General features: G+C 40.3%; 1 protein-coding gene across 1 annotated transcript; it reads right to left on the bottom strand.

The window, feature by feature from the left end:
* Positions 1–1,948: 1,948 nt before the first annotated feature.
* On the bottom strand, positions 1,949–14,597 carry LOC113010081 (cyclic AMP-responsive element-binding protein 3-like protein 3-B). The gene is made up of 10 exons (XM_026148917.2): positions 14,401–14,597; positions 14,060–14,158; positions 13,470–13,743; positions 8,235–8,365; positions 7,965–8,075; positions 7,497–7,603; positions 4,286–4,354; positions 2,988–3,072; positions 2,618–2,711; positions 1,949–2,488 (listed from the first exon to the last, which is right to left on the bottom strand). Exons 1-10 carry the CDS (start codon positions 14,419–14,421, stop codon positions 2,280–2,282), a joined length of 1,200 nt encoding a protein of 399 aa, XP_026004702.2. The 5' UTR covers positions 14,422–14,597; the 3' UTR covers positions 1,949–2,279.
* Positions 14,598–14,656: the final 59 nt, after the last annotated feature.

The following is a 14,656-nucleotide window of genomic DNA, read 5'->3' as shown; positions in this document are numbered from 1 at the left end:
AGTCAGAATTATGTGCTCATGTTTGTGAGTGCAGGTTAATTATTCTGCAGCTATGCTCAGATGTTCATGAAGCCCCATCCGGACAGCCTAACCTTCTAAAATTATCTGAGCAATCTTCTCCTCCTGCAACCTCTTTTCTCCCTCGGGTAGCAGCACCTCTGCTCAGCTCTGAGATCCTGATTGAATTTCCACCTACATCTTTAACTCTTTATCATTACAACACACTGCCTAACCTGCCTCATCAATTATTCATTTCCGACTCCTAGCCGCTGTGTGCGTATAGTGAGCCCGTAGTTTTGAGCTTGGTTTGCAGAAATATTTATTTATTTATTTCGGTTATTCCACATTCTCTGCTCAGCGAGAGCTCTCAGGGAGAAAGGCTCGATGCACGGCTGCCAGGAGATTAAAAAAAACAGTGAGATGATAAAGCCACATTTCCACAGCGCAGCTCCACCGACAAAGACAAAAAAATATATCAACTGTGTAAAAATATAAACCAAAAAGAAGTATTCAAATTAGAGTTGAAAGCAGATTTGAATGCACAGCTGTGCTTTGACGGAAATGCCAACAGTGTTTCTTTTAAAAGTATTGTGTAAGTATATGAGGCAGAAAACTGCAGCTGAGTGTGATGGGCATCAATTTTGCAGATATTTGATTGAAAGTATAAAGTGCTGTGGAGAAATTATAGTGATATTATATATGTTTTTTGTATATGTTCTTTTTTTAAATGGAAGTTTATGGATATATTGCTAAACTGTAATTGGTAAAATTCAATGACTGGTTAAAAAATATGGAAAAAAAACATCCATAAAAATGAATACGGAAAAATAATTTATTGTAAAATGGTACATTGTACTATTTTTCATTGATGCTTTTTGGGGGGGGTTGTTTTTCTGCTTCAAAATTGCATTTATTGTATAATTAATTACAAATTTGTCAAGATGTTTCATGCTCACCTACAGAGACAGATTTCATAGTTAAGAACAAAAAACAAAAAAAAAACCTTCTGATAGAGGTACTGCACTATGGCCCAGGCTATAAAACAGCTCATCCCCCACACAGTACTGAACAATGCTGTGTAAGTACTACAGTACAATGGGGTAGATCAGGTAGCCAAGGTATCCCACCTCAAGTTGCTCTCAGATCCTTCTGTTAGAAACTTTTACATCAACAACACTTACAGAGTCCTCTGTGCCTTCTTTATGTGAACATAATCCATAACATACTCATCATTTAAAAATAATCACAGTTCAATTTGTTTCTCTTTTCCTTTCCAACAGCCAGTTGTTACTCCTGACTTAAAATCTACTACTATTGTATTTTCAGATTAAATTGTTCCAGGTTTGCAGCTGTAGAACATTTAAGCTGCTTATCTCATTTCATCTCACCAGAAAAAGGCACTTAACGTCGATCTGTAAACAGTCTTTAGTTACATTTCCACAATTACAGTAAGCGATATTTTTCTTTCTCAAAAATAATGATATGAAACTGAAACCCACCTTCCTCTGGTGTTTTGACAGCTGGCTGTGAACCTGAAGCTTTTATTTGCTCATTGAGTCATATTTGTCATTTTTGTTTTCAAAATATTGTCTCATTATTTTTGCAAATCGGTTTTCCTCGACACAGGACACATGGTATCGCTGGAGGAAGGAAACAAAACAACAACAAAACTTTCAGACGGGTCCAAAATTCACTGGAGAAAATGTGAATTCACACCCGGCTGATCCTGCCAGTAGCAACCTGTCTCAAAGATTTAACTGTCTAAGCCTCAGCGCACACACACACACACACACACACACACACACACACACACACACACACACACACACATATATACACATACACACAGTGAAGAATGCAAATGCATCATTAAATTACTGCGCAGAGCTCCTACTGAATGCACCACAGATCATGGTATATATTCAAAGAAAATAATAAATCACAGTAGTGAGCGTGCATGTGTATTTAATGTGTTTGTATTTAACAGGCATCAGCTGCACAGGTATGATCCAGCATACATGATCCAGCAGGTGCTTAAAGGCTTTTTATTCAGAGCAAAATGAAAAATGATTACATCCACGTCAATGACCTCTTTACTGGCCTTTGCGAAAGTGCATTCCTGAAACACCTTTCAAATGGATGTTTATGTGCTGGAGCAGCCTCTCACCCAGCCTCTGTAGTGAAAAGCAGATGCAGAGAAGCTTTTAAACTACCCTGTTGGGGGCTGCACTCGCATCCAAACTCGCACCCCTGCGCCACGTCTTTCTTGTTAGAATAAATCAGTGAAGGTCCTTGTGCCTGTGATCTTGATGGCGAGAGAAGGGGACGTCTGCTTTGGGGAGATCTGTCCAGGGCCTAATCTTCTCTGTCAGATTGCGCAGGGCTTCAAAGCCCCTAGTAACGCAGAGGAGAGGAAGAGGAAGAGAAGGAGGTGGAGGAGGAGGGATGTCTCGGGCATCATCCATCGACTGCAGGGAGCGGGACGGCACTGAGAGACAGAGATGCGGTTGAGAAGAGTGAGTGTGTGTGCATGAGTGAGTGTGTGTGCATGAGTGAGTGTGCATGGACGAAAAAGAAAAAAAGAAAGCAAGATTGGCCATGCATGATGGCTACGGACCTTTGGTCTCTGCATAGTCTGCCTGACTGAGCCGGCTGTAAGGGTCTGGTCGAAGATTTGAAGAAATCAGCAGAGAGAAGGAGAGGAGCAAGACCTGGATGTAAATACAGACAGATGGACAAAAAGAGGTCAAGCATAGAAAACACAGATCAGAAAGAAGAAACTGAGTAGGTTATTACGCACACAACTACATAACATTTTGCACAACCGGTGCTTCTCTGACTCATTTAAATATTCAAAGCATTCACAGCCGCAGTCCTGCCGGTACAAACACTCGCACGCCTTGATGTGCTTATGAACTTTTAATGTTTACTGTATTTCTTTGTTACAATTATGACTGCCTCAAAAATTACATAATGCTCTATCTCACCAGGATGCAGGTTGCTTTCTGTCTTGTTTTGCTGGGGCCATTAGGAAGGAGAGCCTGTAGCCGGCTTAGCTGCTCCAGCAGAGCACTGCAACACAAATCCAGACAGAAAGATGAAAGAGGCTGTGCAAAAGTTTCACATAAGGGGTCTCATCATTTCCAGCATCTGTGATCACTCTCGCAAAAAAGAGAGAGAGAGAGAGAGAGAAGGACAAATTGAAGGAAGAGTGTGTGTGTGTGTGGAGCCTTCACACATTTTGTTTTTACAAGCAGCAGTCTGCCAGCGTCAGGGAAAAAAGAATAAAAAAATCAGGACAGTGAAATTGCCGAGTGAAAAGAAAAGTTGGAAAAGCTGTGTGAAGATTTGGAATGGTATGCACTTTGTATGCTGGTAATTTTACTCTCAGGCTCTTCAGTCCTGAATCTTTAACAGGCAGAACGGTTTGGCCATTTTCAGCCGTGACTCGGTTTCATGAAAGCGGTGTCACAAAAGATGTCGTGGAGATTTATTTTGTGCAGCTAGCTCTGTACAAGCCCCGCGTCCAGGTTTGATTAATCCTGCTGCCTTATCTGTTCAACCGGTAGGGACTTTGATGGGAAACAAATGTGAGGGTTTGCAATTATGCCGTGTTTTCATATGGCTGCACCTCCTCAGCCTGGCCATTGTTAAATGTACGACACCCGGATGTTCTGACTATATATGGTCAATCTTCATTTTTTCTGTCATCCTATATTTCTGGATTTAGGCTCCATGAAACAGGCCTTGTGGTGTCATAGTCTTGAGATGAAGTGGTTTAGGCTATCAACAAAATACTAAATACTACCAGACATAATCCCACTAATGAAAACACAGTAGCTAAATAACTGAAACAGGGAAATAAATTGAAAAACCGAGACATCTGTGGTGCTATTTTTACAGGAGCAATTGCTGCAGAGCTAAAATAGCCATTCTCTAAAATCTAACAGTGACCATTCGATCATGCCAGAGCTCTGAAGCTGTGCCCTGACTGTGCCTGAGCCAGGATATAGCTTCCAAAGCTTCAGAGACTTGGACCTTTCCAGACCATATGCTGAAATGTAGTGCACTGGGCTGTAGTCATGGTAACTCTTTGCTTTTCATTGCAACTTTCAAAAGCAAGTCCTGGATGTTGTCACAGGTAAAGCTAATCAGGTGTGTTATGTTCTTTACTGTATTTTCTGGACTTTAAGCTCTCCATCATTAAACAAAACACTGAGTCGTCCAGGCATCTAATGCCAATAATCATCAGGTTAAACTTTTGTTGCCTCACTTAAGGACTCACTTGTTGGTCTCCTCCAGCTGCTGGATCTTTCTCTGCAACTCGAGGTTGTGAGCACCACATGCAGACATCCTACAGAAAGAGGAGGAGGAGAATGAGGGCAGAATCGTATTAAAAAAATATCGTTTTATGATGTTGCCTCGCCTGCCCTCCATTTCTCTCTCTGCCAATATCAGCCTGCTGACTGTTATCGCAAACCCCATTCTGTCATCCAGGGACTCCACCCCCTTTCTTCTTCTGGTGTCTCTCTTGTTTGGTTCAGTCACTGTGAGTCCATTATGCCTTCGACTGATAATGACACCCTGTTGATACGCTCTGCTTGAATCTGGTTTAATTATCAACGAATGCTGACTCTGGGAGAGACAATCTCACTCTGCCATGAAACTTTTGTTATCAGGAGGCAGCAGAGCTCAAGCTTGATTGAGATGTTGATAGCATGTAATTAGATATATAAACCTCCTGTGTTACATCAGTAAGACATTTTCATTAGTACGCAAAACACGCAGACAATTTTCACATTTCAAATATTTACTAAAGTGACAGTACATTTGTGTTTGGCCATTTTTAAAGCTCAAACGGTGTATTGGCTTTATCCCACCCGCTACACCCGTGGTCCAAAACACCTCCATTCACTCTCAATCGACTCTTTTATTCTGACACAGATCAGTAATGGCAGGTTTTAAAAGAGTCCAGCAGTGCAAGGGAGTCAGTCTTAAGAACCACATCAGAGTGAAACAAGTTCTAAAAATACCCCCAAGAGAAGCTGATGAATGATAAACCTAGGGGGATTTGACAAACAAAGGAATTTGGGGAATATTGCTGCATTGCGTTTCTTTGAGGCGAGTCAAATTACATGCTCGACCACGCAGCGCTGTTTGTGGAGGTGTGATGTGGTTGAAGCGCCAGCATGTGGGAGGCAGGTGGGATTAATAAATTTGGTGACAAAGGCTTGCTGGCTGTGTGGTGAGGCTGATTCCGAGCAGCCTCGAGGTAGAGAAGGAGGAGGAAGACTGACGCAAAAACCTGCTTGCTGTTCTGGGTTGTGGCATCATGTTTAGGAATAATCCACTCTCTCTCCTGACTACATCTGTGAATTTGCGTGTATGCACAATGAGAAAGTGGTCCAGATCGACCGTAAGTGTTTTGGTGCCCCACAGTGGAGCAGTTATCACAGTATGGTGGGTATTCTGAGTTTCTTTACAATGTTCAATGAATGTAGAAACTTTCAGGTCTTTGACCTTACTGAACACCGATTTTTTTTCTCATAAACAATATTAAGATCTCTAAGAAGTCTTAAAATGAGTATATACAACCTCAGATAAACTGCAAACCGTGACATATTACACTATGTCAATAAAAACTAAGTCAAAGTGCAAAGAGCATTAAAAATTAGCCGCTGCTAATGAAATGCACTTGATTAACAGGTCGTCAAGACGTTTTGCTAGTTTGCAGGTCTGGAGCATTATCACAAATCCAAGCAGGAAAGACATCAGCAACGATCTTAGAAAAGCAATTGGGGTTATCAGGCCACTCAGAAAATGTTTTCATTCTACAGTGAAAAAGATTATTCACAAGTGGAAAGCAACAGATGCCAATCTCCCCAGGAATGGACATCCCAGAAAATTCACCTCAGTCAGACCATCCAATCCTTACAAAAACTTTTTAAAAAATCTAAGCGCTACATTTCAGACTCTACAGCCTTCAGTGAGCATGTTAAATGTTAAAACTCATGACAGTACAATTAGAAAAAGGCTGAACAAGTGTGGCTTGTTTAGAAGGGTTTCATCTAAAAAAAAAAAAAACCCTACAAAACTTCTGGAACAATGTCCTTTAGAAGGATTAGACAAAAATTGAGGTGTTTTGGTCATAATGGACGGTGCCAAGTTTGGAGAAAGCCAAACACAGCGTATCAGCACAAACAACCCCCACCAACTGTCAAGCACGGTGGTGGGGGTGATGATTTGGGCTTGTTTTACAGCCACGGGTCCTGGGCACCTTGTAGTCATTGAGGTAACCATGAACTTCTCTGTATCCCAAAGTATTCTTGAGTCAAATGTGAAGCCATCTATCTGACAGCTAAAGCTTGGGCAAAACTGGGTCCAACAACAGGACTATGATCCCAAAAAGAAGGGAGGAAAAGAATCAAGGTGCTGCAATGGTCCAGTCAAAGTCCAGACCTTGACCTGTTGAAATGTTGTGGTGAGACCTTAAAAGATCTGTGGATGAATTTAAGAAGCAACACTGTAAAGAAGAGTGGGGTAAAGTTCCTTCACAATGATGGCAGAGACTAATGAAGTCATACAGGAAACAGTTACTTGATGGTATTGCTGCTAAAGGTATTTCTACAAGCTACTGAATCACTGGGTGTGCTTAGTTTCTCACAGGACTGTTTCTGGATCTTGGTTTAGTTTTTTGTCACAACACAGTTTAATGTGAGAATGTTGTTGTCCTTCTCAGATTAAATTTACCTAAATTTAAGACCACGTAAAGACTAGATCATATTTTTTTATTATACCCTGATATATAACCTTAGAACTGAGAGAAGGCTCACTTTCTTTTTTTTCCACAGCAGGAGTATGAATATATATTATTCTCTGCATTATTAAAACATCATCTTTTCGTGTGTTTGTTCTTACTGAAGTGCCGTTGGCATTATAGATAGTAATGCTTATGTACAAGTTTGTTTTTTGTTTTTATCTAAATATTCCTCCAATGAAAAAGAAATTCTCTTTTGCAGCAATCTCTTGAAAATGGTATTTCTTTGTGTATCCAGATCTTTATTAGTGAATAAATAAAAAAAAATAACAAGGTTTATGTCTTTCATTTTGGGCTGCTTCACTGGAACTGAATTTTAATGGGTTGTATTTCTTTTATCAATTTTGGCACTATATAATTTTTCTCTTGAATAAGTTTCTGTAATTAATTGGTTTTGCTGGAGGCAATGACAACTACTGCTGCACAGCTCTCCTTCTTCTTCTTTTTAATTCAAAACACCTCACTAGTGTTGTTTGAGGTTGTTATACAATTGTTTTTTTTGAGCTTCCTGTGAGGATTTTTTTTTTCAGGGAACTATTTGACAAATACCAGGAAACATGAAGTGTGCTTTACTTAATGAACAACAAAACACTCACTGAATCACTGAAAAACATAAAAAAAATCCAAAGCAGATGATTAAAAGAATGTTTCCTAAGTCGGTGCAGAGATAATGTCATACCTTTCTTCCAGGCTATCGACATATTCCCTTTTCTTCTTCCGACTTTCCTGAGCTGAGCGCTTGTTGCGGATTTTCCGCCGGATCTTTTTCAAAACTCTCTCTTCAAACTTGTCAGGGAGATGAAACACATGGGAGACCAGGACAAGAGAGAATAAAGAAAAAGGTATGTGAGATGAAACTAGGTTGAGAGAGAGAGAGAGAGAGTGTGTGTGTGTGTGTGTGTGTGTGTGTGTGTGTGTGTGTGTGTGTGTGTGTGTGTGTGTGTGTGTGTGTCTGGGTGGGTGGTGGGGAAGGGTGGGTGGGGTAGGGGGGGCATCATATCTGGCTGACTTTGTGTAACTGGGGATACAGATTTATACATAAATTGGGGATACAGATTTAGATCACGAGTGTGTGTTTGTGGATGTGTTTGGAGCATGCTTGTGCAGAGACATTTGCCCTACATACATGTGAATATTGCTCATGTACCTTGGATAGAGGCAGTCTGCTGGGCAAGTTTACCCCTTCTTTAGCCAGAAGCTTCTTCTCATCCTCATTAAGTACAAGCTCCCGCAAGGAATGCTGGGGGATTCGCTGCGCCTGTGAACCAGATGGACAGAATTCATTTCACTTAAAGTTACTCTATTTGCAGCTTTCCCCAAGAAGGCACAGGCAGATAGTAAAATTCTCTTTCAGTCAGAGTTGGACAGGACACCACACATATTTTAAGTTTCAACACAATTATGAAACCCTTCTTACTTTGTCTCCCAGGTTGGATAACAGCAGGTCCTTCACGGTGAGAGAATGGCTGGGTGGTTGCAAAGGATTTTGGTTTGTGGTGAGGTAGTATGAAATTCCGATATCCTCCTCTAAGCTGCCAGACTCACAGCCTGCATATTAAAGCAGAAAAAACAGTACACCACATGTCATGGTTTACAAAATTGCTTGTATTTGCAGTTCAAACAAAACCCACCACAAAACGTCAGTCATTGCAGCATCTTTCTGTGCTTTAAAAACACTTTGCAAACACACAATGCTGCACAGGTTTTTAGGCATTTTAGACACTTGGATTCCTGTCCATCCTGTGGCACCACCAGGGAGGAGACTGATCATGCCTGCACCAATTATGCACCAGATGGCACAGTCCCCATCAAGCTCTTGTCTCATGGAGTCAGTCTGGGAGAGACTAAAGATGTCGAGATAGCCAAAATCTACAAAAGCCACCTGAAGCAAGCAACCAGCCAAGTACCTTGAAAACTTGGTCACACAAAATATTGGCTTGATTTGGAGTATGTATCGTTACTTTAATATTAGTGACATCAGGACATTGTCTTGTAATTATATAAAAAAATTGTGAGAAAGTTTTAAGGTAGCCAGTTAACCTATAGGCTGAAGAACGTGTGATTTTTATATTGTCAGCTTTTCACAATTAATCAAACCTGATATGCCACTTTTAAAACAAATACACAGTGTCCCAACTCCATTTACTGAAAGACTCACTCTCTTAATTTCCAGCTAGTTATACATAAATTGCTCTTAGTGCTCATTTGGAAAGCACAACTACAGCGCATTGTGTTTTGTTTCCTAAATACAACTTGAAATTGTTCGCTCTTGTTAACACACAGATGCCAGTTCATAGTGCACAAAAGTGTACAAGCATTTGTAAGAAGAGGAAAACAGCAGGGAAGAGGAAAACAGCAATTTCAGATGATTGCGATAGGCCATGTTCTTGTTCACAGAAAGTCAATTTGAAAAACAAAAATAGAAAATAGCATCAGAACTTTCCATTTTTTCCGAAAGTAAATGTTTACATGTATTAAAGTATTACAGATATATGTGCTTTACATAGTAAATTCAGTAGATTCTATGATGTTTTTATATTCTTAAAGTTACTAATAGAGTACTGAATGGACAGGCTCTAGATAATTTATGTCTGCTTCTTATTACAGTTTTTTCTGATTGCTTAAGCACATTTTTTGTAACTATTGGCTAATTTTGCAAAACTCTTCACACAAATAAGAAAACCTGTCACCCAATCATCAAAACATTGTAGTTCTCTTGCAAAAGCGAACACAGCTAGACTAACTCTTCACACCTTCGTAAAAATGGTGTTTCCGTATCAAACAGTACACACAAGCCATCATCTACTAAGCACACAATGCGCCAACTGCACACTGATGGTATGAATACAAAACACATCTGGCTTTTGCTTTCTCTGTGCACAAGGTAGGCTATGTCAGTTTGAGCTCATACTTCTGTCATAGATCCATAAGCATAGAGGGATCCAAACTTCAAGTACTGGTGTTTATTCAAACACATCAAAACAAACACAAGTGTTTATTTCCAAGTATAGGATTATTTGCAATCGCCATAATGACTATATGGGTTACTTGGTCTGCAGTGAACATGCTTCCTCTGCCCCCAGCATCTGGTCATCTAGCAATTCTGTAAAGTAACAATTTCAGTATTTTTACATCAATGGTATTGGTGTGTTTCTCATTGGCATATGGCAGTGCTACAAATCTTTGTGCGAAGTGACTGTACTAACCGATTCTCATTTCAAGATGTCCTTATGGTACTTGCTACAGTGTAGCGGCTCGAGTTAGGCTGGACCCGTTGGCCAGCTACCCTCAGGGTCATTCCACGGTTGATTACATGGTCCACTATTGTAGCTCTGATGTCATCAGTAATTCTATTTCTTACTCTTCCTACCCTTCCTCTCCCCCCTCCTCATTTTCCTCTCCCCCCTCCTCATTTTCCTCTTGCTCCTCCTTGTCCTTGTCGTCCTCTTCATCCTACTTCTTCACCTCCACGTCCTCTTCCTCGGCCTCCTCTTCTTCTCACTCTTTCTGCTCCCTCCATTGTACTCCGCACACACAGCTTACCTGTATTATAGTGCTTAGGCAGATTGCAAAGTGAACGAATTATCTAAAAAAGTTTTCACATGTGAAAGTGTGCCAGACAGTTGGCAAATTAGTGTTAATGATAGCCATACATGTGTATACTTTTGCTAGGAGTGTGTTGGAAATTTGGTAATTGAGTGTTGTGCAGTGAATTGTGCCTACAGTTTTGCAAAGTGTGTGTTACAAAATTGCAAACTGAGTGCAAAGCAGTTTTTGTGCTTTTAGTTTTGCAAACTCAGTGAGTGGTTTTGCTATAAGTCTGAATAGTTTTAGAGATTGTGCTACAGGAATCACAGTTAGGGTTTAAGCATTCAGAAAAAACTGTAAACACACTCCTAATCGTAGTCTTCAGTTGTAGGCTCTGAATATAATGGTTGTTCCTTGTACAAGACTCGGGACTGACAGAGCATTTCAGTCTGTGGCACCTAGAATATGGAATATTCTCCCACTCCAGCTTTGTTTAGCTCTCTGTGGGCTCCTTTAAAAAGGATTGTTTTGCTTGTTTCTGTTTTAATTTAAAGTTACAGTAAATAAACATTTTCACCTCTAGATGTCAGTAAATTTCAGTCAACTGAGTTTTGTTTTCTTCCCATCTCGATTCAAATGCATAATCCGAGCTACAGTTGCTGCAATATGAGAAAAATGTTTTAGCCAGCTAAGAGAGATCAAAGACATTAAATTTAGACTGTACTCCATAATCGCCACAGCCAGCCAGTGTGTATCTACTATTGTCTGCTCAATTTCTTTATTCGTGTGAAGGCTGTCAGCCCACTGTTTACCTCAGCTGCCAATGACGGGTGAGAGGCGTCCACATCTATTTACTTTGAAGTGGGCTGTGGACGTTTGTGAGAGTTCGATATAAGTTGATGAGTTAGCGAAGGTCAGTTCTGATGGATGATATGAGATGAGGTGAGTTGCTGAGGATATGCTTAAGCCTTAGCCTGTTGTTTTTGCTGCTGTTAGCTGGTGTTTGCCAGCATGAGTGAAACTTTCTTTAAAGTTGATGTAACATTGTTGGACTTGGATGCTTAGTGAATAAACTCACATACAATGTGAGAATGTAATCAAGCTGTTTATCAGAGTGAAGGTTTGAATTTTAAGAAATTAGCTGCCATAATGTTAATTTACAAACCGTTTTTGTTGTTTTCTGTCAGCCGTCCCAGACTGGAGGGTCACATGTCTAATCTACTGACTGTAATTGCGACAATATCAGGAATAAATAAATTTGTGCATATGTTTTCATGTGACTTCAGTTCAGGAGGTAAGGCTTGAGATAAGAAGGAAAGGATGACATTTTATCCAGATGTTTTCGCTAATTGTTGAGGGGGGCACCTTCTCCAATGATAAAATATAGGTATGATCTTTAATATCTTCAGACTGAAGGTGCAGGCACAAAGTTAAATGTCCCTCCATGGCACTCGAAAGCCTACGCCTCTTTGATACATAGATAGATCATACCTAGATCATAGGATTATAAATTGCAGACCTGCTCCTGTGTATTATTAGGTAGATACTATGAGTACAGCATCAGCACAGTACAGTTTTTCCTATTAAATAACCTCAGAAAATCACTGACTGTGCCTGTTTTCCATTAAGATTCTTATTAACAGTAATTATTTTTGTAATGATCTGTTTTCTTGTACTCTATTTCGTTCAGTTTTTTGCATTTTGATTTTCTGTTCTATTTTATTCTGATTATTCAAACTATTTTTAAAGTCCACACCCTGATGTTGTGTTTTCCATTTTTTTGATGTGTTGCTCAATGAAGGCTCGTTAGTGCTCTTATTGTTGCGGGATTTGAGTGTGACCTGAAAGCACAGTCGAAACTATTTCGATACGATTGTTTACAAGAGTCAGAGGTTTTATGAATAGTAGTTTGACTTTGAGTATTGTGTCTAGGTTTTGTGTTAACAGCTTGGAAAAAAGAAATAATGTGTGTGAAAGGTTTCAAGAAATGTGTCAAAGCAAATGTGGAAAACTGTAAACACTGGGAAACACTAATGTTAAATTGTGTGGGTTGCATTAATATTGATATGTCAACACTCCACAGCCATTTCGAATCATCAGGAACCCTCTGGTCTTATCTGCTGATCTTTTCTGGCAGGAGCATTTAAACCAGTAACGCTTCCCTCGTGGATATAAATTCATACATTTGAATTACACCCACACTGGTTCTGTGGCGAGTTAAAGGCTGCAGTTTATGGCGGTTTGTGTAGTTGTCGCTACCTTTCAAATGCACAATGGATTTAACCTTCACGGTAATAGCTGTTACAAAGCTTCGAGCAGCTGCTGAAAGGGACTTTGTAATATAGTCTTACAAGCACAAGACCAGTGTTACAACAATTGTTCCCTGTAATGAATTAAAAGAACACTGACCTTTAACCTAACAGACAATATATACTATATAAATCCAAGTAAATGATGAATTTATTCACTCATTCACTGATGAAGTCCAGTACAGACAAATAAAACAGCTGTCCACTGTAATTGTGATGCTGATGAGTAATTAAGCAGGTATGTAAAGAGTTAAAGAAATTACAGCCCGAAAAGATTACTTTCCTTTCCTCATAATTATGACCTTGTGGATGTATTTGCTTGTGTTTTAAAACCTTTTGTTGTAATTAGAAGGTGATGTATGTGGTTTTTTTTAAATGAAATGTATTTTCAGATATTTCTGGCACTAGTGGTGGGTCAAAAAACTGCACAGTGAAATGAACCAATATTCAAAATAGCTGCCCTCACAAAACAGTTTATGCATGGCAACAATCACAACCGTTTATCTTTAAAGATGTTCAAAAATGGGAAAAAACAAACAAGTGGCTCTTTGAAAGGTCCGCCATCAGAGGCTCAGTCAAAAGCCCCCATTATCCCACTACAGAAAGCACAAAATGAGAGATCTCACAATGTCAAAAGCTTCCCCTTTTTCATCTGGTAGTCCTGTGCCCTGGTTACTTTGTTCTTTACGCGTCTCAACCTCACATTTGCGCTCACTGTTAAAACAAACTACTGCTTTACAGGTTCCAATTCAGTACATGTTTCTGGCCTGTATAGGCAAGCCGGTTAACCCTTTGCTATTTAAATGTTGTCTTACCGAGATCGATAACAACATCTGGCTTTTTTTCATTTGCCACTGTCTGATTCACGAGACACGAAGACTGCGTGAAAGCCTGAATATCACAGGGAGTGGAGGCTGTGCAGGAGGCTGTGTGAGGGCTGTTTGTGGGATCTGTCAGGGGGTCCTCGGTGATGCCACTGTCACTGGTGCAGGGAGACCACAGGGGTGATGCTGGCACAGAGGAGGAGTCGCTCCCATGCAGCAGGAACTCCAAGAAATCATCAGGATCACTTTGCTTAGTGCTCAGTGTCTGAAGAGAGTATGCATACATAATTACATTATGGCTTGATTGGCAGAATGAATCTAGATCATAGATAATAGTAATCACACATACAAGCAGACACAGAAGCGTAAACACACCAGGCTTTCAATTCGCTCTCTCTCTCTGTTTCCTTTGGTTCCTGCTATTTGCAACACTTGCCGCTATACAACCAGGCACACCCCAGAATACAGTTTAAACTCAGCACTCAGGTTCTCATGATGAGATGAATTTGTGGCCGTGATTATGTTTTCCCCTGAGTGATTCGGTTTAGGAGCAAACTGTGCATAATGAGCAGCACACTTACATCATTAGTTGAGCTGGTCCACGTTTGGTTGCTGTGGCAACTGGTGGATTCACCTGTGTTTTTGAGCAGAAGGTCAATGATGTCCATCCCATCGTACACCTGAAACAAACAGTGATGGTTCTGAAATTGAAGTGTTTCTCAGTTTTTCAAAAGATAAAACGTTTTTCACAGTATTACCCAATTTCACCTGGGTGTCAAAAACTCGCTCAATCTCACACTTCACTTGTCTCTGACAAACTTGCATTCACGTTCGCCTTTTTTAAAGCGACGCTTTCTTGACACGCACTCATGCTGAATCACTCTCTTACACAAAAAGCATCAACTGCACCCAGTGATCTTACCTTGTCTGTAGTCAGTGTCATAATTCTGACATTAAAGCAGCTGGTGGAATTTCAGCGAAAGTCTCCTTCAGGCATACAAATGCAGCACACAGCCAGATTGGTACGTTCCTTGTGCCTTTAGCGTGAAGGAGAAGCGTCTGAGTCAGCCTTCAGGGACAAAGTTGAAATGCCATATCACACAACAGCATTCCCCAACCCAGCTGATCACTGTCCAATCCACTGTTAGTCAGCCAGCAGAGAGAGCCAATTAGGACAA

The sequence above is a fragment of the Astatotilapia calliptera genome, chromosome 18 (assembly GCF_964374335.1).
Source record: "Astatotilapia calliptera chromosome 18, fAstCal68.1, whole genome shotgun sequence".
NCBI classification, from domain to species: domain Eukaryota; kingdom Metazoa; phylum Chordata; class Actinopteri; order Cichliformes; family Cichlidae; genus Astatotilapia; species Astatotilapia calliptera.
Note: the sequence above shows the minus strand (reverse complement) of the source record. Positions and strands in the feature narration are given on the sequence as shown.